The 26,094-nt window shown below is 36.8% G+C and overlaps 1 protein-coding gene across 2 annotated transcripts; it reads right to left on the bottom strand.

The window, feature by feature from the left end:
• Positions 1-768: 768 nt before the first annotated feature.
• NAA50 (N-alpha-acetyltransferase 50, NatE catalytic subunit) lies at positions 769-26,094 on the bottom strand. Of its 2 annotated transcripts, none has more exons than XM_057696244.1 (5): positions 25,716-26,094; positions 5,948-6,081; positions 5,406-5,525; positions 4,916-4,982; positions 769-3,781 (listed from the first exon to the last, which is right to left on the bottom strand). In XM_057696244.1, exons 1-5 carry the CDS (start codon positions 25,721-25,723, stop codon positions 3,604-3,606), a joined length of 507 nt encoding a protein of 168 aa, XP_057552227.1. In that variant the 5' UTR covers positions 25,724-26,094; the 3' UTR covers positions 769-3,603. The 2 variants fall into 2 exon arrangements, with proteins under 2 accessions (XP_057552227.1, XP_057552226.1); XM_057696243.1 differs by having other exon boundaries at positions 5,948-6,084; positions 25,716-26,089.

Genomic DNA, 26,094 nt, shown 5'->3' with positions numbered 1-26,094 from the left:
ACACATCGGCAAAGATCACCCACTGTTTCTTGAATGGAATAAGCAAAATTCTAACACTTTTGACTAAGATATTGAGTTAATTTTGATAAAGACAAAATTCTAAATTCATGTTTGTTTGGTACTCAGAAAAAAACTTATGCTGTATAACAAGAGGAGACCAACTCGATGATGGGTGATGCCTTAGAGGGCCAGGACAGGGAGAGTGGGAGGGAGTCACAGGAGGGAGGGGATACGGGGATATATGTACAAATACAGCTGATTCACTTTGGTGTACCTCAAAAGCTGGTACAAGAGTGTAAAGCAATTATATTCCAATAAAGAGCTTAAAAAAAACTTAAAAAAGCAATTCCCAACTCACTCAACTAAACTTCCTCACTGTTAACAGAAAGAAAAAAATTTGAATATACATTCTCTCTAGTCAATGCACACTGCTAAATTAGATCACAGCCTGAAGTGTCAGGTGTTTTTAACAACGGCATTCAAAATACAGTAGCAGTAGGACAGCTCTTTAGATCTTATTTTTTCTCTTACTGGGACTGAACTGAAGGTATCCGGCAGTGTTTCTAGCAAGTTCCAAAAGGTCTGAATTAGGAGGCCTTGATTACACTTGGCCTGTTTTAATTAGTTTTAAGTTAGATCTTAAAGAAATGTGAAAGTACATAAAACAGTAAGGGCAGCAGTAAACAATGACTACACATAGCTGCTGATCGCAGAATTCAACACAATGCATTTACATTTCTTTGACATTTACCAGACATCACAGATTACTACCAGAACATCGCATAAATTTATTTCAGATGTAACAGCAATGTTAAAATCAACAAGTTTAAATCTTAACTGCACCACGTAAACTTAGCTATTTAAGTATTTTTAAAGTTATTCCCTCCAAAAAACTGAGGGAGCTTTTCTTTTCCATCCCACATACCACGGTTTCCCAATAGTTCTGTTTTTGGAGGACTTTCAATTGATCAGTAAACTGCTTTGGGGATATTTCAGAACTTCTTTCCCCGAATGAAAACTAATCTGGACAAATTATATATTGCATAGATTTCTCTGCAGATTCTTTTCTTTAGAACCTAAATGCAATTACCATACAATATAATTTTTACCTATTTGCCCCACAGAAAAAACTACCTGCCCTGAAAAATATGATGGATATATCCTGTGATCTTCCGCTTAATAGAATTGTTTTACCTCAATGATAATTTTTATCAAATTTCAAAATAACCAACTCAACATGGGACATTATTTCAGTCTTTACTGACTCACAGGCACATCTAGTGCCCAGCTTCTACCTCTTCTACATCCTCTTCCTCCGTAAGTGGATGGAATTATTTCATCTAAGTTTGATGAAGGACAATTCACCCTTTACAAACACAATTTAGGTTAAAGTCAGTGACTAGTGCGGAAAAAGAAACACTAAAATGACAGGGAGCCTACACACTCAATTCAAAATTTAATATTTTTTCCTCCATAAATAATATGTACTTAATTGTCATGAGGCAGCTATTCGGTTTTCATTAACCACATTTAGGGATACATTCATAGGACTGTTTAGATAGTCCAGGTGAAATGGTTATAGAAATAGAGGCAGTGCCATCTCACAAAACTCATTTATATATCAAAATCTATTTCGATATCTGAAGTTTACAAAAAGGCTGAACTCTTCAAACTAATTATGCCTTCTGTAACTCAAGCACTCTTCTCTTGGCAAGAGCAAGCTGAAGCTTATCCATGAAGGTAAAGGTGCTTAATGCTAAACTTTTCTTCTAAGCTTAGATTTGGACTGCTTAAACTGATACCCAAGAAACCAGCATGGTACTTCTACCTTTTTACTATCTTAAGATTAGAACCCTATAAACTCATTCATCAACTATCTTCCTTTTCTATATTATTCTTGGCACTCAACTAAGACTGTTGAAGTCTATTGTACCTTGTATTTTTACATTCTCAAACAAGAACTTAAGATTATAAAATGTGCATAAACACTGTGTAAAATAATTTTGTCATTCAACATATTTGAAGAGATGAAACTTTTATGCCAGAACTTACATAAGAGGATAAATATTATGAATCAACCTTCCTTTTAAAGTCAAATGACAGAACATTCAAGCCCTGTGCATTGTTTTAAAGTCTAATGAAAACATTTCTTGGGCCACCAGTATTGGCAACGTAGAAAATTTTAAATATTGGAGATGGGATTATGGAGGAAAACATGAAAATTTCAGATGTCTCCTATCTTACAAAAAGTTATGGACCCGTCAAAGCCACTCCCTGTGAGCCAGGAAACAATCCAGCATAAGCCAGTCCTGTCAGTAGAGGAGGTCACAGTGACATTTGCGTTAACACTTCTAGACTTCTACTTTTTCCAAGAATAGAAGCAATACATTTAACAATTCCCCTCCCCCAAATCCTTAAACTCAATATCACAGGCACAGAATGTAAGCAAATCTGGGATGCTCTCCAACAGATAAGCAATAGTACAGCTATGTTTTTCTCAAAAATACTGTCTAGATATTCTTTTCCTCTAAAATCAAATGGTCAGTGGCCACACTTCTAACAGTCTGCATTAGCTCACATTAAATGCATTTATTGTGCCACAAGTCCATCTAAGCTTCCATTTAGGTATTTTTTAATATGTCCAAGAGACAACACCTGCATCAGGTTTATTTAGGGGCACTGACCTATAAGGACATCAACTCCAATTTTAAGGTTTGACTAACTATTGTGGGTTTACTGAAGAAAAAGGACAGGAGAAAAAAAAAGCAAATCACAACAAACCTCTTTCGGTCAGTCAGTTAAAGGCCATATCTCTAGCTGGGATATTAAAAAAAATTAATGTCACCAGCCCACGCTCTAAAAGTTAATGCCACTAGTAACAATCAACAGCAGGAAAAATAAGCCTGCTAACAACCAGCCCACTCATTAGCAAAAAAGCAGTTGAACTCCAATACTGAGACCAAAGTATAATATTACCTACTCAAACTGTCCCACCCACCCTCAGCCACCAGTGAGGAAGGAAGAAATAACTGCTTAACAGAACAAAATAAGCCTAGTATTTCTCACAAGGATAACAATGGTCCAACTCCTGAGATAATACTCAGAAGGACAAAAGGTGGAGTGAAGGCAATGTATAGGGATTAGTATCCCACAAAATCTTGAAAAACCCAAAGTACCACAAACACACTAAACTTGTCTATGAGTTAGAGAACAAGATATTGCTGCTGCTTCTTTTTGTCCTTTGAAATATACAATATTTTGTAGGCTCTGCCCTTCAATGTGAAAGCAGGACGTCAAAACAAAACTTAAACTGACACTCAAATTTTGGGGACCATATATCTTAACTGTGAAACTAAACAGATCAATACCTTCTCCTTCCTACAATCAAACCGCCTCACAAAAATATGAAAACTAAAACAATCCAAACATGATTAATAAGTCCTTAAAAGTTTAAAACTTTTAGAGGAAAGGGAAGGAAGTTTTGAAAGGAGGAAAAACAAGAACAAGGAAGGGGGAAAGCTTTAAAAGAAGGGGGGGGGAAATCAATGGGCCTCTCTCTTATTTGGCGACAAGCAAGTGCAAGAAAGTTCATCTGTAATTTGTTCAGTTGTCTGTCTTTTGCACATCTGGGTTCTGGCCAGAAGGGACTTTGAGGTTTTTCTGCAGCACATGAGCGTCTGCGGGCTCTATCCTCTTATAGTAGTTCTTCTTTGTCTCAATAATCTCAAAGCCAAACTTTCTGTAGAAGTCAATTGCAGACTCATTGCTGATCTGGACATGCCTGAGATATAAGAGGATATCAGAAAAAAAAAATTAAGATTCCATCAGCTTTTATGTGTCCTCCACAGATACCTTCAAATTAGTTGGAGATGCAATACTGCAGACATTTATTAGATTCTCTTTACAATTACTAATAATCAACAAAGATTAGGTATTCATTTCAGAGAAACTTTGATGACAAATCTATACTTCTAACCTAACTCTTAACCTAACATTTGGAAGACAGCTAGCTGAGATTAGGAGATGCAGGAACAGCGTTTACTCTTAAAATCAAGAAAAGTTAAAGTACCCTAGCTATCATAACATTCTTTATTCCAAGAGGCGAAAAGATTCCCGTTAAAAGTGAGTAAATAACTATAGGAATGATTCAAAGACCACAGTAACACATTAAAAAAACAAACAAAACCTAGGGTCTCAAATGCCTGAATATATCTTTCTGACTGATAAAAAACATGTTAGATTTTTAAAATAATTTGTGCTTTCTCAATTACTCCACAAAATAGCATTATATAATTTAATCTCTCCCAATGCCAAAGTGAAAATGAGAATAATCTTACTATCTGTATTATAAAGAATCCACATAGCGAACTATATTCAATATCCTGTAATAAACCATAATGGAAAAGAATATTAAAAAAGAAAGTATATATGTGTATAACTGAGTCACTTTGCTGTACAGCAGAGATTGGCACAACACTGTAAATCAACTAAGCTTCAATGAAAAAAAAATTCATAGTCGCCATCTTAGTCTTACTCTTAAGATTCAAGTATAAATCAGCTAGGTACTCTCTGATTTTGATTATTAAATTCTACTACTACTGAGTATGTCACTGAGAGCCTTGAACAAAACTCAAAAGTGCAAACAGATGGCTTGATAAAAGTAATATTAAATTGAGTTTTAATCTTGGTTTCACATCTGTGACTTTGGAGCTCTCATCTCAACATAATAAAGCAAAATAAGAATGTTTTATCACAGGTTCCTTATCTATTATTAAAACAAAACAAATTTCATAACTGCTACTCCCATGGTATTTCCAAAAGACAGTAAGTGACCAGATTTAAAATTTCCTAGTAAAGATTTCTATTGCTAATTTATTGAATTCTTTAGATAAGATCATTAAATATCTTTACTTACAGATAGATGTTGTCAAAAGTCCCATCTTTTTCACAGATGTTTAAGACATGATTTAACATTTTAGTTCCTATTAACAAGACAAACAACAAATAAGTAATCTCATAAAATCAATCTTTAAATTAAACAGTTTATGGAGTCCTAATAGAATCTGAGCTCAACACTAGAAATCCTGATTTTCCAAAATTTGGTTCTCTCTACACTACGTACTTTGTTTTAAACTGCTAGCAGAAGAGCAATCTTTATATACAATGCTTGGAGGAAGAAGGAAAACAGAAAAAGCAAAAGGGGTATTTAGTAACAAATCTATTTATATATAGGGCTTTCAAATGAATTACGTTAATAAATAAACAGTTCTTTCACCTTACTTTATATAATTCAGTAACCCTTTCCCAGTATCCTAGGAGAAATACTGACTTACTGAGATCAGGAACAGTAACAATGTATTTATGCTTCTTTAAAGGAAAAAAACAAAAACCACAGATAATTTTACCTATTCCTAGCCTTCGGTATGGTGCCAGACATCCTAGTGTCATGATGTAAAGTCTCTTCTGATTCTGTGAATGATCCACCCTACAGCATACGGCACCTACTGCAATATCATTGAAATAGGCTGCCACAGAAAATATAAAGATACAAAGTTTAGCAGACAAATAACACATTTTATTGAATCTTTCCTTCCCCTTATACAATGACTAAATTGTTATCAGCATTAATTAAATTTTACCAGCTACTCTTGAGTATCAAGAGCCTCAAAAATATCCTATACCTTCTTTAGAATTTAAAACCCCTGGAGTAAAGCTAAATATGTGAAAACACAGACATAGCCTAATTAAGGAAATATATTTAGCATTTCCTTTTGAAATTCAAGTATTTTATCTTGATTTTTCTCAGAACCTGGATCACTCCATTTCCTCACTTGTAAAACAAGATTAAATCAATTAACTTTTTTTTGTTTTTTGGCCCTGATATTAAAAACTAGAGGTCAAGAACATGAATAAACAAATGAAGGGAAGAAGAAAAACCATATCATACCAAGTTTTGCTAGCTCGCCAACTTCCAGCACATCCTTGTAAAACTTGTCATTGTAGCTGACTGGAAAGATGACCTGGTTTAATCTCTTCAACTGTTTAATATTGTGTGGTGTCACATCTCCCAGCTCGATCCGGCTACTGGAACAAACCAAAATGTACTCAATAAAATATAATTAGCTTCATTTGTTAAGATGGACTTATTAAAAGGGTACCAAGTCTTTTTTTACATGACTGATAAATCCAGCCCTTTCATAGTGACCTTATACTCCTATGAAGATCACCACCTATAAGCAGATTTTGCCAGTCATTCCATCCAGATTCCAACTCCTAGCTTTCATACAATTGCCTACATTTAGAGACAAATACAGTAAACAACAATTACTAAGAAGGCCAGAATAATAATCCACATAAATGCTGAAATTTTCAGAAAAGTTTAGACATCTATTACTGATCAAAAAGACTGATGATACCTAATTGGCAAAGGGGTGGCAAGTAAGATTCTTCTACTCTGCTGGCAGAGATGTAAATAGACACAACAGCTCTGGAAGACAATCTAGCACTATGTACTAAAAAGTACACCTTCTTTATCAAAGTAGGAATTTATTCTAAGAAAATAATCAAAATATGTAAAAATCATGTGTATTCTATTCACTTGACACAGGAACCACATACATCAGAGTCACATGGGGTGGCAATCAAATCCATTCCTGGACACCTCCCACTCCCCACCTCTTCAGAAGCAGCATCTCTGGAAATGGAACATGGGAATCTACATTTTGAAAATAAAACGAAACCAACCAACCAACCAACCAAATCAAACAAACCCCAGCTTGAAAACTACTTATCAAGAACACAACAGTAGCATTGCTAAGAAACCATACTTAACCAAAACGATTGGTTCCATGGGAAAAGGGATAACCACTAAAAGTTTCAGACTCATAGTAATAAAGTTGTTTTGCCTATAGAGCTGTCAACAAAAGAAACTTTTAAGAACTCAAGTCAATCTCACCACCACAAGCTAAAGGCTGATCAAAAGTAACAAGACAAACCTGAATAGCATCTACACAATTTTTCTTCCTATTACCACCAACACTGTCATTTGTAGAGTTGCTTATATACACTATTTGCCTTCTTAAAAATCTTAACACACCTGAAACACACTGTTAATCAACTATACTCCAATATAAAATAAAAAGTTTCAAATTTTTAAAAAAAAATCTTAACTGATGATAAAAACATTTAAAGAAAACAATGTCAAATCAAACTAAAAATGAGTTCAAAAATAAAACAATCTGATGCCAAGCAAGCAGCTAGAAAATGATGTAGATTCTACCATTAGGTGCTAGTTCCAGATCATAATGGCATTAGTTAATAGCAGGAAAATGCAAACAATGCACCCTAAATCATCATTTACATCATATGCACAGAGGTTTTGAAAACTCTGTTGCAGAAATGACTTTTATAATGGTTAAAAAAAAAAAAGGAAAAGAAAAAGAAAAAAATCTGCGTGCCCACCATTAGGGGACTGGTTAATTACGTAAAGCATGATATATTTATATTATTAACACAGAAAAAGGACACTGATATATTGTTTCCTGGTTGGGAGGGGGGCGGGAATATAATATAAATATATATATATAACTTTTGTTAACATACAGAAAAATGTTGAAAAGCATATTCAAAAAATGTGTGATTACAATTGTAGATAATTTTTATAACAATATTCTCTAAAATGTTAAAAATATTTAGATAATCAGAAACCAAGAGAATGTATTACAGCTCTTAACAAACAAAAAACCTGATTACAGACCATTATGGTCATTTGGAACTTTAGCCTTAATGCCTCAATTATTTCATTTTTATGCTGTTTTTTATTATGCATTGTGATCAACCACCTTTGTATACCTTGCATTTCTTAAAATGTAAGCACACTGAGTTTCTTAGCAGCCACACAAAATTTTAAGATGCAGACATCTTAGTAAAAAATATATAGATTTGTTATATTCTCTTTCAGTTTCTAGCCACGTGAGTAAACATGAATATAGCCTTCTTCCCAAGTATTTGACAACTAAAATGAATTACCTTCCTGAGAGTCATGTCTTCTTTACTAGGTTACATCTCATTCACAGAACAACTTCCCTCTTCATTAGAGCACACCCTGGCTTTCCCTTCTTTAAGGCTGAGGTAAGTGACATTTCACCTTAAAATACAGGATTCCTTAAAATATAGGGATCACATCTTACTTACAGTCTATTCTTTTTTTAAAATAGGATTCTTCCCATTTAGTTAATTAACATGTCCATCACCTCAACCCCCTTTTTTGGGTGAGAATATTTTTCTACTTTCTTAGCAAATTTAAATTATACGATAGTGTTACCAATTGTGTTATACTTCAGATTCTCCGATCTTATTCATTTTATAGCTGAAAGTCTGTACCCTTTCACCAACCTTTCCCTATCTTCCCCACCCTGCCAACCACTTTTCTACTGTTTCTATGAGCTTGACTTTTTTTTTTTAACATTCCACATACAAGTGATACCATGCAGTACTTGTCTTTCTTTACCTAGCTTATTTCACTTAGCCTAATACTCTTCAGTACTGCACCACAAACTGGGTGTAGTAATTTATTTTAAATATGATAGCTTATTATATTGATTATATTTACAACATACCATTTAAAAATTACTTCAGGGGAATTCCCTAGAGGTCCAGTGGTTAGGATTCCAAGCTTCCACTACAGGGGGCAAAGGTTTGATCGCATGCTGCATGGTGTGGCCAAAATAAATAAATTAAATTAAAAAAATTTATTCCATTGCACTTAAAAGCCAGCCTCTGTATTTTAACTGAAAAATTACATAATGAAACTAATAGTAAACAATAAAGGAAAACTTCAGAATCTAGGAAGTCAAGTTTCTAGATAATAAGTGAAAAAACTTGAGTTTTTAAGAGTTTAAGAATAGTTTCTCGGTAATTATCATACTTCAAGTATATTTATAATTTTAAAAAGGATAATAACCAGATATTTCGTGACTTCATACAGAAGGAAAAGGTGGTCATGGTGCAGTGTGGTAGACTGAAACTAATAAAAGGTAACTACTAAACACGTTTCCATTAGCGTGGGCAGATCAGGACTAAATATAGAATATGATATTGAATCATTAGGGAATAAGCAGCTTAATCTTTCCCTGCCTAATTTAAAGAAACATGTGTCTTGATCAAAAAGAAAAAAAAAGGAAAAAAAAAAAAAAGCTCAGCACCACAGAAATGAGTTAGAGGTATATAGTCTTCCATGCACTGACCAATTTTAAAACAGAATTGGAATATTGTATTGTTCGGTAGCTGTTTAAAAAAGAAATCAAGTTTGAGGCCTTCCCTGATGGTCCGGTGGTTAAGAAATTAATCAAGTTGATTTTTTTTTAAGTTGAAATATAGTTGATTTACAATATTGTGCCAATCTCTGCTGTACAGCAAAGTGACTCAGTTTTATAATTATATACATTCTTTTTTTTAATATTCTTTTCCATTAATGTGTATACCAGGAGACTGGATATAGTTCCCTGTGCTATACAGTAGGACCTTGTTTATAATCAATTTTTATTATTACCAGACTGTCAGCATATGCTAGACACAGAATTTTAAAATGTCTATTAAATGTAACTTTGTCAGCAAAATTCACCTTCAAATACAGTTTAACTCTCCCGAACATATGTCTGATTGAAATGGAACACTTCTGTAATCCTGATCACTTAGCTGCAAATTATTCTAAGATGTGGATATTCTAAATATATTAGAGTAACAACAACTTGTACATATAATTCAGTAAAGAACATGTAGTATCAAAGGCCTAAACATAGTTATGTAGAAATGTCAAGTAAATTAGAACATCATTTGACTGTAAACAACCAAAAAGCTTTTAGAAGTTAAAAGAATTTGATTAGAAAAGTAAATAAGAGATTTTAAGAATTCCATCGTGAATCTAAAATTTTCTGTATGAACATAATTGTTGCCTATTCAAAGCATAAATCAGTTCTAGTTCAACAAATATTTCAACACCTATGTCCTAACACCAGGAATGCAAAGGAGTTTATATCTAATAGGAAATACAGGTATATATAAAAGAATGTGCTAGTAATATCACATGTATACAAAGTATAACAAGAATACCAGAATGGAAGTGATCCTGGGAAAGGTAATGAAAGGTGACTGGAGTTTGTTTGGTGGGAGGGCAAGAACTGCATTCTAAGGAGAGGGTAGAACACAAAGAGTAATCATGTATTCCCCAAACCACAGGCAGTTTGCTATGGTAAAACGAAGCATGCTTTGTGTAAATGTGGAAGCTGGGATTGGAGAGGAAGAACCAATTTTTATGAAGGCCTTGCACATCAAGACGGTACTTCATTGCCTCCTCTATCTACATTCTCTTGGTGACCTCAATCTATGAGAAAGAGTCAAAAATTATCCGCACTTTGGCTGTAGAATTTATGGAAGTTTTAATATAACAGGAGTGAGGATAATTTTTGACTCACCCTTGTATACACAGTCTTATGGTTTTAATGCTGGCAACTCCCAAATTTGTTTCTAGCCTAGAGGTCACTCCTAAATGCCAATGCATCTCTAGTAGACACCTCAAATTAAACATATCCCAAACTAGATATCTGATCTTCCCCGTAAAATCAGCTTCACCTGCAGCTTTCCCTGTCTCTGTTGGTGGCCTTTTCATCCTTGGCTGCAAGTTTACTCTCTCACCTGCTTTAATGCTGTTCAAATGATGTGTCAATAAGTGTGACCCTGACACACCCTTTTTTCCCCCTTATAATATTTTTAAATGTTTATATTTATTTATTTACTGCCTGCATTGGGTCTTCATTGCTGCACACGGGCTTTCTCTAGTTGCGGCGAGTGGGGGTTACTCTTCACTGCAGTGCACGGGCTCCTCATTACGATCGATGGCTTCTCTCCTGTTGCAGAGCACAGGCTCTAGGCGAGTGGGCTTCAGTAGCTGCAGCACATGGGCTCAATAGTTGTGGCACACGGGCTTAGTTGCTCCAAGGCATGTGGGATCTTCCCGGAGCAGGGATCAGAATCCATGTCCCCTGCATTTGCAGGCGGATTCTTAACCACTGTGTCACCTAGAAAGTCCCCCTTATAATATTCTTGATAGGTTTTCTTATCAATAAGGTTTGCTGGCCTCAAAGAAAGTTTGGAAGTGTTTCTTCTCACTCTTCAGTCCTGTCAGTGCTTGCTATGTATTTTCAAGTTATGTTATTAACAGCATAATTATTTGGGACTGTCATGAGTTAATGAATCGATCTTTTTATCATTTTGATATGTCCCTCTTTTTGCTGTAATGTTCCCTGTCTTAGAGTCTACTCTGTTTATCAATATAGACACGCTACTTTCTTCTAATCAATGTTGCATGGTGTATCTTCTACCGCCCTTTACTTTGAACTTCTGTGTCCTTATATTTAAAGTGTGTCTTTTTATAAACAGCACATACATAAGAGTCTTATTCCTTTAATCTGGTAATCAGAGTATTCAGTCTGTTCAAATTTAATATAATTATTGTTGTAGTCTATTCAAGTCTACCAGCTTGCAATTTCTAATTTATATCAACTATTAGTTATTCCTTTACTTTCCAGCCTTTTTTGGGGATCAATTTACTTTCTTGGGAAAAATAAAATTTCTGTCTTAGCTTAAAAAAAAAAAAATTTTAAAAGTTCACATAGGGACTTCCCTGGTGGTGCAGTGGTTAAGAATCCTCCTGCCAATGCAGGGACACAGGTTTGAGCCCTGGTCCTCGAAAGATCCCACATGCCGTGGAGCAATTAAGCCCTCTGTGCACCACAAGTACTGAAGCCTGCGAGGGCCCATGCTCTGCAACAAGAGAAGCCACCGCCGTGAGAAGTCTGTGCACCACAACAAAGGGTAGCCCCCGCTCGCCACAACTAGAGAAAGCCGGTGTACAGTAACAAAGACTCAACGCAGCCAAAAATAAATAAATAAATAAATGTAAATAAATAAATGTAAATAAATAAATAATTAAATTTATTTTTAAAAATTCACATTAAAAAACCTTTTAATTCTTTGTCTTTGGCCACACCAAATGGCTTGTGGGATCTTAGTTCCCCAACCAGGGGTCGAACCCGGGCCCACAGCAGTGAAAGTGTTCAGTCCTAACCACTGGACCACCAAGAAATTCTCTATATAAAATTAACTTTAGGTGTATAGTTCTGAGTTTTGACAAATATGTATAGTCACCTAACTACCACAATTATCAAGAAACACAATGGTTCTATCACCCCAAAAGTCTCCCACATTACCCTTTGTAGTTTAGCTCTACCACCACTCCCAGGTAGCTGTTAATCTGTTTTCTGTTTCCCATAGTTTTGCATTTTCAAGAATATCACATAAATGGAATCACACAACACATAGCCATTTGGTTGGCTTCTTTCATTCAGCATAATGCCTTTGAGGATGCCTTTGTGTCAACAGTTCATTCCTTGTTATTGCTGAGTAGTACTCCATCGTATGGATGTACCATGGTTTATCCTTTTGTTGAAGGGCATCTGGTTGTTTCCAGTCTTTGGAGATTGTGAATAAAATTGCTACAAACAATTTCTGTACAGGTTCCTGTGTGAACCTTTCTCCTTCTCTTTAATAAATACCTAGGAGAGGGGATGCGGGGTCATTAGTTAAGTGTATAAGAGTTTCAGGTGTTCTGCATCCAAACCAGCATTTGGCACTATCAACTTTTAAAATGTATGCCATTCTAACAGGTGTGTAGTGACATTTCATTGTGGTTCTAATCTGCATACCCCTAAATAATGGCGAACATGTTTTCATGTACTTCTCTGCCACCTATATAGCTTTGTTGGTAAAAGAGCCATTGAAATCTTTTGCTCTTAAAAAAAAAACCTGGGGTGAACTACTGAGATTTAAGTTACTATGAATACATGTCCTTTGCAAGAGGATTTCTCCCAGTTTGTGGCTTTTTAAAAATTTTCTTAACAGTATTTTTCACACAGTAGAAGTTATACATTTTGGTGAATTTCTTTTGTGGATCATGCTTTTCAGAGTCATATCTAACAAATCTTTGCCTAACCCAAGGTCACTAAGATTTAGATTTTTTTCTTCCAAACGTTTTATTCCGTTTAGGTGTATAAGCCCCATCCTCTTACATCCCTCTTGTTTATTTTTCTCTTTAAACACTCGCCTTTTTTTTTTTTTTTTAAAGATCAAGCCATTTTACTGAGGGGGAGGGTCACAAGGCTGGGAGGACAATGAGATCAGATGTCCTTCTCCTGGCCAGGACCTCTCTGGCTTCGCAGTCGCTGAAAGTTAAACAGGCTTCTTGAGGTATAATTTACCTACTATAAAATTCACCTATTTTAAGTGTACAATTCAATGGTTTTAAACATCAATATTTATAGAGTTGTGAAATCATCATCTCAATTCAGCTTTAGAGCACACACATCACACCCCACAAATCCCTTGTGCACAGCTGAGATAAATCCCCTTACCTACTCCAAGCCAAGCCACTAAATCTACCTTCTTTCTATAGACTTGCCATTTCTGAGCATTTCATACAATAAATGTGATCTCTTGAACTAGACTTCTTTCACATAGCATAGTATTTTTGAGGTTTATCCATACTGCAATTTGTGTCAGTAGTTGAACAGTATTCTGCTATATGAACATACATTTTGTTTATCCATTTACCACTTGATGGGCATTTTAACTGTATTTACTTCATGGCTATTATAAATTATGCTGCTATGAACACTGTATACAAGTCTGTGTGCAGACATATGCTTTAGTTTTTTTCTGGTAGATACCTAGAAGTGGGACTGTTGGATTGTATGGCAAATATGTTTTACTTTTTAAAGAAACTGCCTATGATAAGGAGAATAATGGCCCCCAGAGGCTGTCCATGTTCTAATCCCAGGAACCTTTTATATGTCATTTTGCACGATAAATGGGACTTAGCAGATGTAAGACCTTGTGACAGGAAAATTAACCAGGAATATCTGGGTGGGCCCACTGTAATCACACAGGTCCTTAGGAGTCAGAGAAGATGTGATAAAAGCAGAGATGAGAGATTTAAAGATGCTATGCTGCTGGGCTTTGAAGATGAAGGCTCATGAACCAATACAAGTAGTCTACAGAAGCTGAAAAGGCAAGGAAATGTATTATCATATTGAGCCTCTAGAAGAAACAGTCCTGTTGTATCAGTTTCTTAGAGCTGCCTTAACAAATTACCACAAACTCAGTGGCTTAAAACAACAGATATGTATTCTCTCAAAGTTCTGGCAGCTGGAAGTCCAAAATCAGAATGTCAGCAGGGCCACGCTCCCTAGGCTCTGGAGCAGAATCTTTCCTTGCCTTTGCCAGCTTCCGGTGGCCTCAGGTGTTTCTTGGCTTGTGGCAGCATAACTCTAACGTCTGCCTCTATCTTCACATGGCCTTCTGTGTGTATGCATGCTCTCTTCTTCTAAGGACATTAGTCATTTAGGGCCCACCCCAACTGAGTATGACCTCATCTTAATTACATTTGCAAAGACCCTATTTCTAAATAAGGTCACATACTGAAACCCATTTCAGACTTTTGATCTCAAAAACTAAGATGATATATTTGTGCTGTTCAAGCCACTAAGTTTATTGCAGTAATTTGTTACAGTAGTAAAGGAAAACTAACACGTTGCTAAACAGCTTCCCTAAGTGGCCGCACCATTTACATATCCACTAGTAATGTGTTAGGGCTCCAGTTTCTCCACATCCTCACCAATGTTTTTTACTGCCTTTCTGTTTACAGGTATTCTAGCAATGTGAAGTGATAATCTCACTGGATTTGCATTTCTCTGACTAATGATGCAAAGCATTTTTGTTTGTTTGGTTTTAGCCACTGGTACATTTTCTTTGGTGAAATGTCTATTTAAATATTTTGCCCATGGTCTAGGCCTGAGAATAAACCTAGAGTTTTTACATTAATTCATAAAAAAAATAATTCCCATGTTAAAACTGGACTGCTTATCTTGCTGAGTTTTAAAGATTCTTCATATATTCTGGATACAAGTCCTTTATGAGATATATAATTTGCAACTATCTTCTAATTCATGGCTTGTCCTTTCATTTTCTTAACAGTGTGCCATACTAATGTAAGTTGTTACTAACAGGGGAATGTTGGAATAAGGGAAAATGGGTCCGTACCATCTTCAGAAATATAAATCTAAAACCGTAACTGACCTAAATAAGTTTGTTTTTTAAAAAAGGAGGAAGAACTGTCAGATTAAGAGATGGTGAGACGTTTCAGCCAACTGCAACATTTCAGCCAACTGTGGACCTTTATGGATTCTGATTTGAAATAACCTGTTTTAACAATACATTTATAAGACATAAGAAAAAAACCAAATACAGACTGGGTATCAGATCATAATATGGATTAGGTATAACAGGACTGTAGTTACTTATTAATGACATTATTTTTGATACTAAAACAGTAGAAAGCAAACATCTCATTTATTCTTTATTATTTGAAAGAACAAAAGGAGACTGGAACTTCAAACTTTCAACAAGCTACTACAACTTCTCTATTTCCAGCTGTACCAAGCTTTCAGTTTGTAGAAGGGAAACTGAATGAGAGCTAGATGGGAATGAGCCTTCCATTCTAATACAGACTTAATCTTCTAAATTCAGCAATCTCTAGCCTGTCATAGTCTTTGTTTTTGGTGTAAATGGTTACATGTCCTGATCCCACCCCCCCCCCAATTGAAAATACAGTGTCCTTCTGTATCCGCCTGCTGAGGATTGGTTCCAGGACTCCCCGTGGATAACCAAATCCGAGGGTGCTCAAGTCCCTTATGTAAAATGGCATAGTACAGTTGGCCCTGTGTATGATACTGTCAAACACTTTTAAGGTAAGAATAATCATTAAAAAACATGTATTTATATAATACAGCTCAAATGCTACCTAATGCGATTGGATGCAATGTTGTTAAGCAGATAAAAACAATTAGTGGAGAGAATGCACCAGAACTTTTTACATTAACTCCTAAGGAAAGAATTCTCTTTTGTAACACATCACTTTGAGAGTGGTTTCCTGGAATGTAAATAAAGTATAATGTACATCTTCTGTTTATGGGAACAGATCGCATTACCAAGAATGTCTGTAGTGGGAAGAACACTTTAAAACTACCAAAAGAAACACTTGAATTTCAGAAGTAAAAGAAGCCCATAAAGATGTCTGAGAAACAATTTTCAAGAAGAGTGGGGATAAATTTGGAGAAGCAGTGTCGTAAAATCAAGATTGGGTTCCAAACTTGGCTATACACAGAATCACTTTGCATTAAAAATTCAAATTCACACATCTTACCTTGGAATCTATACTTCTGTAATAAAGCTTGCTATGCTAACCACACAAATTAAACACCTACTCTTCAAGAAACTTCCTATTGCATGTGTGTAAATTTCTAAATCCAAGGAGTCTGGTAAGGGAAATAGAGACTAAAGATAGGCATAGAGAAGGGGAATAGACCATTGGAAAAATAAGCTATATGATCATAGTGGGCTGCACATACAATGTTAATCATTTCCCTTATACAAGCAGTACAATATATTACACTATAGCTTTAATGTATGTGACATAACTGGTACTGAGGAACTGTGATTCAAACTCAAATCAGCCTAACTCTGAAAGCTGGGTTTTTTAATCACTACATTGACTGCTTACTTCAGATTAGATTTCAATATAATTTAACAATGTAGACTATTTTTAATTTATCAGTTTAAGACCTCTGCTCTGAAGATAAGCCCAAACTCCTGGCCTAAAAGTTAAATCAGCCACGTGGCCAAATCTATTTGACTGAACAATGTTTTGTTTTTCCAAATTAACGTGGTTGCTAATATTTAAATCAGAAGATTTTACATAAAGCCTACATTTCTTGTTTTACTCATTTACCTTATCTGCTTGGTCCTGGGTTCCTGCTGGCACAAGAGTTCACAACCCTAACTAAAAAACTGAAGACAGTAATTATTAAAGAAGCCAAATTATCCTCTTAGCTAAGGTAACTTCATGTGACGTTATTTTTTCTTGTTTTTCAAATCTGTAACAAACTCTAATGCATCTTCATACCAAAGTTTTGAGACTAGGGACCTAAAAGGGGGGGACAGACTAATACAGCACAAGCACCCATAGAAATGTGAACCAAGTCCTCAGATCTGGAAAATAAAGCTACTTTCCTCCTACTTTAGAGAGTAGCACCACAAGATTAGCCTGTCACTCGGTCAAATCTCATATAATCTTTGCCCTTAGAATATAGTAGTAGGAAACCTTTACCCTTGGCTTAACAGACAAGTGGTATGATAAAATGGGATAATGTGTGTTAAGTATTTAGTACAGCAACATCAGATAATATGAAGTCAAATGTTTCTAGCTTTTAAAGGTAATGTCAATTATGGCCATAATTATAAAAACAAAATTTAGTGGCAATATTCTGAAAGGCCACAAGATGGAGATATGACTACACAAAAGTGGGTTTTTCTGTACAAAGTCTGACTGCTAAAGTTACATAGCAAAAGGAGGAAACCATGTACAGAGAAAGCTTAAAGCCTTTATACTTTCGATGGGTATTTAAGTGCACCTTTGTACAAAATTTTAACTGTCTGGTCACTTCTTACGAACAATGTTTGACCTGGAAGGGACCTTAGAACCACTGGCTCTATTTCCCTTCATTTGACAGAACTGAAACCCAGAGATTAATGTGCCTCTAGTTATACAGCCAATTATCAATAAAGCCTATGTCTATGCATTCCATTACAGTGCAAGAGTAACCACACCATATGACTTCCCCCAAAGGAGTCATCTTTACTCTTCAAGGTTGAGAGAGAGAGAAATACCCAACACTTATCTAAGGTGTACTGATAAAGGACTTCTGCATAAAAGGCAAGTCTTTTAGCAAGGACCAAAGTATGCCCACAGTCCTCTGATAAAAATATTTCAAGGGGCTTAGAGGATAATTTTTTATTAGCTAGCAGTAATCTGGCTCTAAACTCTTGCCTTCAAGTAAATTACACGAAAGAGTGATTCTGCTAAAGTATAAATTCCTTCAACCTAAAAGTAAGCCCACTCCGCATTTATCAAAGCACAGCTTAAATACTAACTGCTCATGAGGCCTTAATCTGTCATCCTGCTGAGATTTCCACCTCATTTGAACTATATTAGTTGTACTCTTCCAAGGCACAGAACCTCTGCACTGCTATCAGCATTTCGTTTTCGAACTTTAACTCTTCTACTGAACCATAAGACTTAGGGCAGAACCTCAACTATTTCAAGGAATTGCTAAATTACTTTTAGTAAATCTAAGAATCTCTAGGACCTTAACAAAACAGATGAGCTCTCTCTTTAATCTCATCTAGATTTTAGAGCAGTTTCTCAACCTTGGTACTACTGATATTTAGGGCTTGATAATTTTGTGAGGGGCTTTCCAGAGCACTGTGGGATGTTTAGCAACATTGCTAGCCTTACCCACTAGATGCCAGTAACCATCCCATCCCACTGTGACAACTAAAAATGTCCCCAGACATTACCAGACATCTGGAGTGGGGTGGGAGGTGTACCCTTGGTTGAGAGTCACTGTTCCAGAGGTCTAGGAGGTATCAAAAAAGCAGTGGTGGTGAAACAGTTCTCTATGCTGTGTGACTACAAGTATGAGGTGTGTAAAAATCTCAGTAATTATTTGATTGGGTACTAGACGTGCTAAACACACACAGGGATACAATTATATTCAAGGTTATAACTTAAAAAGAATAAAATTATTCTTGGAAAAAATTTTCCATGATTATCTGTATGTTCGTTTAGGAGAGTTCCATCCCAGCTATGGCTTTTCCCCAAATACTACCTAAACACTAATGTTTTTACTTACAAATCTCTGAATTCAAGCACTTATTTCCAACTACTTGCTGGCTATCTTTACAGGAAATGGAAATTCAACACATCAGAAACTGAACTCATCGTTCTCCACAGGAGATCTGTTCTCTACCTTTATGAACAGCTCCATCATTCATACAATACCGAAACTTAGTTTTAGATTTACTCTAACATCCCATTTTAATCCCTGTTAATTCTATCTCCCAACTATCTTCATAATCTGTTCCTATACCCCTTATCTTAGCAGTACGGTTGAGGCCATCATTTCAATCCATATTTTAATAGCCTAATAAAGGAAAATAAGACTAGAACCAAGGAGACAAAGCCATCAAAATGCAGTCAGAATAATCCTTCTAAAACATAAATCTGACCACTTTACTTCTCTGCTTAAAGTCTTCCAAAAAGTTGCATATAATCTACCAAATGAAATGCAACTAGCCCTTCATCACCTAACTGTGGCCACTGGCCTAGCCTTCTCCACACCACGCCCGACTGTTTTTTGGCCACATAAAACTACCCAAAACCCCCAGAACCCACCAAGCTTTCTTCCCTTCTTGGCTCACCTCTGTATCTGTTTTATATTATACTTATAGATACATTAGTAGACTATGAATACTATCTTAGAGCTATTGTGAAGATTAAATGAGACTCTATTGCCTGGCACACTACCTTAACAGTGCCTCCTCTGTAAAAGGTAATAGTGGCATGAGGAAGGGATGGGAGAGCAGGTCCCAAAAAGTAGACACAAGAGCAAAATGAAGAGAGCAGCTTAAAAGAGAATAATTCAAATATGATTCCCAAAGTCCTGTTGCTTGGTATCACAGAAAACCAGAGCTGACAAGAGACCAGGAATGGCAAACATGTGACACACATGCCATTAATAATCAATGACATCACTCCCCCCCCCCCCCCAGTCTGAGAACTCATCATAGCTATCAACAGACTAAATATAATACTGATAAGATACTATCAACAGATTAGAACTAGCACAAGAATCTTTGGCCTTTTCTATTCAGGTTCAAGCTGTTCTCCTTAAAGACAAAGAAATGAGGGAATTCCCTGGCTGTCAAGTGGTTAGGACTCAGTGCTTTTATTGCTGGGGCCTGGGTTCAATTCCTGGTTGGGGAACTAATGATCCCACAAGCGGCAAAGAAATGAATGCCCAGAAGTCAAGAAGCTTACTAGTTAGTGATTCTACTGTTAACTATTATTGGTGGCACACTCAACTATAAAATGTGGTTGCTTTTAGTTCAAATACTTCTTGCATTATAGTAAGTCTCCTTTTTGAACATAAATTATACTACAAATAATAAACTCTACAGTTGGGGGTGGGGGAATCCAAACATATCTTTAAATATATCCTAGTTTTCTGGAAAGAGAAATAAGAAATGTTTAAAATGCTTCTAAGTACAAAACATTTTCCTTGCTTACCAGAGCTTAACAAGTTCTACATATAAAAAAATTTCTTTCTAATGATGTGGGTCCTAAATTGGCAACACTGACAATATTTACTAATTTGAATGTCTCAACCCCATCTTCCAAAGAATATTATATTTGATTGTTTTGTAATTTGAAGTAAAAAAAGTAATAAATATCCAGATTAAAAACTGGGAAATTTATGTAACTAACAGTGAAGTCACAAAGATATACAAATGGCAAGTAAAAGTGGGAAATGTCCAACTTCACCAAGTAATCAATAAGAAAGGAAGAAAGACCATTTATCACCTAATCAATAAAGTAAAACTAGAATTAATGGTATATGTGTATACACCCTCAAAACCAACTTGAAATTTACACCATCCATCAGTGAAATGGCAGCCACGATGTCTTCCTCCATTTCCCTGAAGTTTCTGCTCCTCCCTTTCTCCATCAGCCCTTGAAGAAGAGAAGGGCACTCTCATACACTGCTGGCAGTATAAATTGTTACCATCTTTCTGGAGGTCAGTTGGCAACAAATATCAGAGCTTGGCAGTACTTTCTGATCCAAAAAATTCTCCTCTAGTCAATTATCCAAAAGAAATAATTAAGGATGTGTGTCCAGTAGTTACATAAACAAGCATTCTGCTCTATCGAAGACGGAGAGGAGAGGTCTGAACTTGGAAAACAAGGTTTTCCCTTAACAACAGCTTCAGCAATGACAGAGGTAGAATGTAAGTTGCATTAGCTCAGACAAGGCATATATATACTTCCAGTTACCCTTTCGTTTACCCAGAGGATATGACTAGATTATATTTTAATCTAAAACCAGGAGTGGTTACCACAGGAGCAGGAACAGCCACACACTATCTATTGTCCCACAGTTGAAACACTTACCATCTGGGAACTAGATCCTAAGGGAAGAGATCATATTTTAGACAAATTTGTTCTTTATTTCAGGGTCTAACACAGCACTGTCCAACAGAAATATAATTTGAGTCACATATGTAATTTAAAAATTTCTAGGTCCAGGGTTCAAGTCCCTATTAAAAAAATTTTTTTTTCTAACATCTACATGAACAAGGCAAAAAGAAACAGGTGAAATCATTGCACCACGTGATCAAAATAAAATTAATGATGACCTTTTAAAAAAAAACAAACCTTTTTTTCCCCACCCACACTAAGTCTTTAAGTCCACTGTACATTACACTTACTGCACATCTCATTTCAGATGCTACTTTTTCTTGGAAATATTTTATCTGTACTTACATTTCATAAAATTTACAGTGGATTCATATATCCAAATTGTTCAAAACATACATAAAAACTGTCCAACAACTGACATTTTAACTCAGTTTCTCAGTAACACAAGAAACATTTCAACTTGCTCAAAAGCCAAGCACAGCTAGTCACTACTGTATTGGACAAGACAGGACTAACATTTTGCTAATAAGTCAGGCACTGAATAAATGTAAATAGGAGATGATGGAAGAGACTAGCTCAAGAGAAAGGAGCGTTCTGTGATAGCACAATTATACAATTTTGTAGTTATTAAACTATAATCCATAGAATCCTCATTTCTATGATTGAAAGCACATTTCTATTGGTATTCTAACAGTTTCTGTAGGTTGCACTTTTAAAAAAAAAGTACGGCCATTTAAATAATTGAGAAGGTGTATCTTTTCAGATGGCACAAAGCTGGAAGCCATAGCTAATGCCTAGAAAAGAAAATGAGGAGTCAAAAGGATTTCTACAGATCAAAAGAGAGGATTTAGCAAAGTGAAATTTAATATAGATATTAGTTTGGTCTGGTGAAAGCACTGGCTTTGAAAGATAATGTTTTATATGAGTGGCCTTTAAAAATCTTTTCCAACCCACAAATTCCTGATTATTCTATGTTTTGTTCAGAATTTTACCAACAGCTGTCCATAATTTGTGGAAGAAATCACAACAGTGATGGCAGCACAGCATTACTTGCCAATGCACACATCTGTATTGGCAGCAGATATACTTTCTAAATTAGAAAGTTGATAATATTTACAGAAAGATACAAACATCTGATCTTGTGATTTATGGTGTTGTACCTGCTCATCTGCATACTGAAATAGATTATATTTTATATGAATTCATCTGAACATAGGAAGGGAACATCACAAAGTATTTGTTAAAACCCAGTATCTTAATCAACATCCCACAAATTTAATTGGCTTCACAGAAGCGAGGAATATGAATTGCAGATTTACAAAAGTTCCCCAATTCTATATACTTCAGCCTCACTGGCTTTTTTTTTTTTCCCCTCTGACAAAAACAGCAATAAAATCTTAAAAAAAACCAAGGGAAAAAAAAAAAACAAGAAAAAAAAAAAACCCAAAAAACTTCTACTGAAGTGTAAGATACATTTGGTAAAGAGCACAAATCTTGTTTCAGCTCAATTATTTTATACATATGTATACACTTCTGCAACCAATGCCCAAGGTAAAGATACAGAATGCCTCTAGCACTTCAGTAAAATGCTTTGTGCCCTTTCTCAGCCCATAAACTGTCAGAGGTAACTATTATTTCTGAGTTTTTCAACATAGATTCACTTCTGCTTGCAGAATCTTATATTTTAACACTCCATTTAGTAAACTACACTGTTCTATGTACTATATTATTGCTGTGATCTTTACTTTGTTGACATGTATTCACATCTAGTTAAAGACATCTTTATAGAATTTATACCTCTCCGCCACAATTGAAGGACAAATGGATTCAGTTTTACTTTCTATTATATCAACTAATTACACTGCCATTTCAGTCATGGCTGTGTAAAGCATATCTTTCTTGCTTGAATATCACCCTCCCTAGAAAGGAAGAACAGATAAAAATAATAAGCTTACCATCCACAAATTCAACCTGTAATGTCCCTGGTTCATAAAAACAAGCAACCTCAGAACAAAGAAAGTAACATCTCATGATATATTTCAAATTTCTAGACCATGCATATAAATACATGCAGTAATTAACAACTGGAAATTTACCTACTATGGAGGAAAAGCAGATACATGCCAATACCACAGAATGTCCTACTGCTACTAATAAAAAACTAAGTAAAAATATGAAGAAAAAACAAGGTAAAATAGTTAAGTTTCAAAAGTTTCAAAATGACAGACAATATAGGAAACGATGTAAAATATTGAAACAGTAGACTGATTTAGAGTTAGGAGTTCTGTATGTTTCCAATTTTAGATATTTCTATTCAACTTACAGTTCAATTAGCTCAATATACAATAAAAACACTTAGCAAATAAAATTTCATACAAAAACCACACAATCAGGACCCCTGTTTCATTTCACGGGCCTTTATAAACAAGAGTCAGGATTACAACACTGACTACAATGTACACGGTGATACAAATCTTTGAACTCAAGGACCTTAAAATCTTTTAAATAATATCCACTGTCTTCATTTGTTCAGTGCTTTAAGGACAAGACTAACAAGTGAAACAATTTTTATAAAGTCCCATCTTACCTGGGAATTAGTTCATCTGAGAAGTTAAAGGGACTACTCTGAAATCATCTTAAAAGTTTACCATTAAGAACATGATCTTAAGCTCCCAATGGTAAGAGGTGATAGGAACTAGACTTAAGGACTCTATTTTAGGCATAGTTGCTGGTATAAGGTACAGATTCAATAACTATAAATTTCCTCTAATTTTGACCCATTACTCATTTCTGGAAATGTGCCTCTATCAGTTTGTTACATATAAAATAACTATTTTAAATAAAAAGATAATTGCCTCATGAGTATATTAACTGAAGGCAGATTATTTCCACTGCCAAGTTAGTATCAGGAAGAGCATTACATCCTAGGTAGACAGAGCTAGACCAAAAGACTTTGGATCTAAACATTCAGAAAAATTCCTTGGAGGCTCTCCTTTATAAATCGATGCACAATTTCAACACTAAGAACTCTTCGGCCTCATTTTTATTACTTTAACAAAGACAAATAAGTATTGAGTGCCAATGAGAATATAAAAACAAGAGACAGCATCCATACTCAAGGAAAAAACAGATAAATCTCGCCCGGTTATATTGAATCATATTTAAAACAGCCAAACTTTCTAGATTCAAGTGCAGCACATACTTCCCATACTCGTCAATTAGTATCCTGACTGGAATTCTTTAGAACTTGATATGAAATAATGCAGATACTGTGAAAATTTCTTCACGATTTCTACTTTAACACAAAACACGATATTCAACATTACAGTGGATTTCCAACATTTACAGCAAAATCAGGGTAAGGAATCACGCTACAGACCCTCAAATTAAACTTCCCTGGACCTCTTCTGCGACCTCAAACACATATACACACCAAGGTAATATTTAGACCCTTGTTTTCGGCAGTATGAGATTACTTCGAACACTGACTTTTTTACTTCATCTTCAAAAGGGCTGCTGGATAGTTTGAAAGGCTTCGCTAACTCGAAACACAGTCACAATTCTTTAACTGACTTGCTATAATAGAAAAAAAACTCAGCCACCTCAGAAAGTTTCTAACGTGGGTAAGATTCCTTTTCTTTCTCTAACGTGGGTAAAGGCAAGCCTCAAAACGGCTAACTCCGTCAGTATTTTAAAACACCGTGTTATGTAATTAATACCTTAACAGTATATAATTTAACAGTAAGGCGACATCTTATCCAAATGGAAACAGTCGAACCAAAATAATCCCCAGCTTTGTCCGGGAGGGAACCTGGGAAGGAATATTCACTTTGCCAAACACCTGAAGAAAGCGCCCCAGGAAGCCAGGACCCCCTCACGGCACGGGGGCAACAGCAAACTGCTGGAGCAACAGCTCCACCTGCTGATCAGCAAGACTTCCTTGAACATCTTGGCACCCCAAGTCTCCAGCGCTCGCGCTCTCCCCCTCCTCCACTCGCTCCGACCCAACCCAAATCCAGTTGAGTCACTAGCTCTTAATACGCCTCTCCGTGCTCTTTATCCCAATTCCTGCTCCCTCCAGAAGGTTCTGCACGGCCTCCAAGGCTGAATAAAACCGAAAGGTGTCCAAGACGCAGCTCTCGGCGTGAAGCCTGGATGTGAAGGGGCCCGCCAGACCGCTCCACTGGGAGCGGCGGCCAGAGGTGGCTGCGCCGTCCACTCCCGGGCAGGAGGCCCCAGGCGCCTCCCGAGGGCTGCTCCCCGCCGCTCCACTTAGGAGCGGGGCTCCACTCAACCCGCACTCGTCCTCCGCGCCCAGAGCCTAGGTCCCCGGGGTCTCGCCTCCGCCGGCCCTCCAGCCCGCCAACAGCCCGGGCCGAGCCTCCGCCCCCTCCGCGAGCGGAGAAGCCCAGAAACCTCTCTCCGCCGGGTCCTCGCCCCAGTCTCTCCCTTCCTTCGCGGCCCCTCTCCCCCGCCGGTCGGGCCCTGCCTGGCTGCCCTTCCTCACCCTTTCATCTTCTCCGCCTGCCGAGGCCGTCGTTACCGCCGATACCAACGCCGTTGTCGTCGCCGCCCTGAGCTCTCGGCGCCCTCAGCTCGGGCCACTCAACCCCACGAGCCGGCCTCCTCGCCTAGGGCAGGGAGCGCGGGGCGGGTGACGGAGGCCGCGAGAGTCGAGCGCGGCCCTGCGTCTCCGGAGGGGGCGGGGGTGCCTCCCGCCGCCGCGCTGGTGCCGCCGCTTCTCCACACGTGCACACGGGGCACTCGCCGCCCGCCCGCCGCCGCTGCCAGCCAGACTCGCCGCCGCGCTGTGACCTTTCACCCCACCCCCTCTGCGCGCCGGCGCGTCGGCAGCTCGCGCGCAGCCGCACTGCAGGCCTGCGCGC

The sequence above is a fragment of the Hippopotamus amphibius genome, chromosome 10 (assembly GCF_030028045.1).
Source record: "Hippopotamus amphibius kiboko isolate mHipAmp2 chromosome 10, mHipAmp2.hap2, whole genome shotgun sequence".
NCBI lineage: Eukaryota > Metazoa > Chordata > Mammalia > Artiodactyla > Hippopotamidae > Hippopotamus > Hippopotamus amphibius.
Note: the sequence above shows the minus strand (reverse complement) of the source record. Positions and strands in the feature narration are given on the sequence as shown.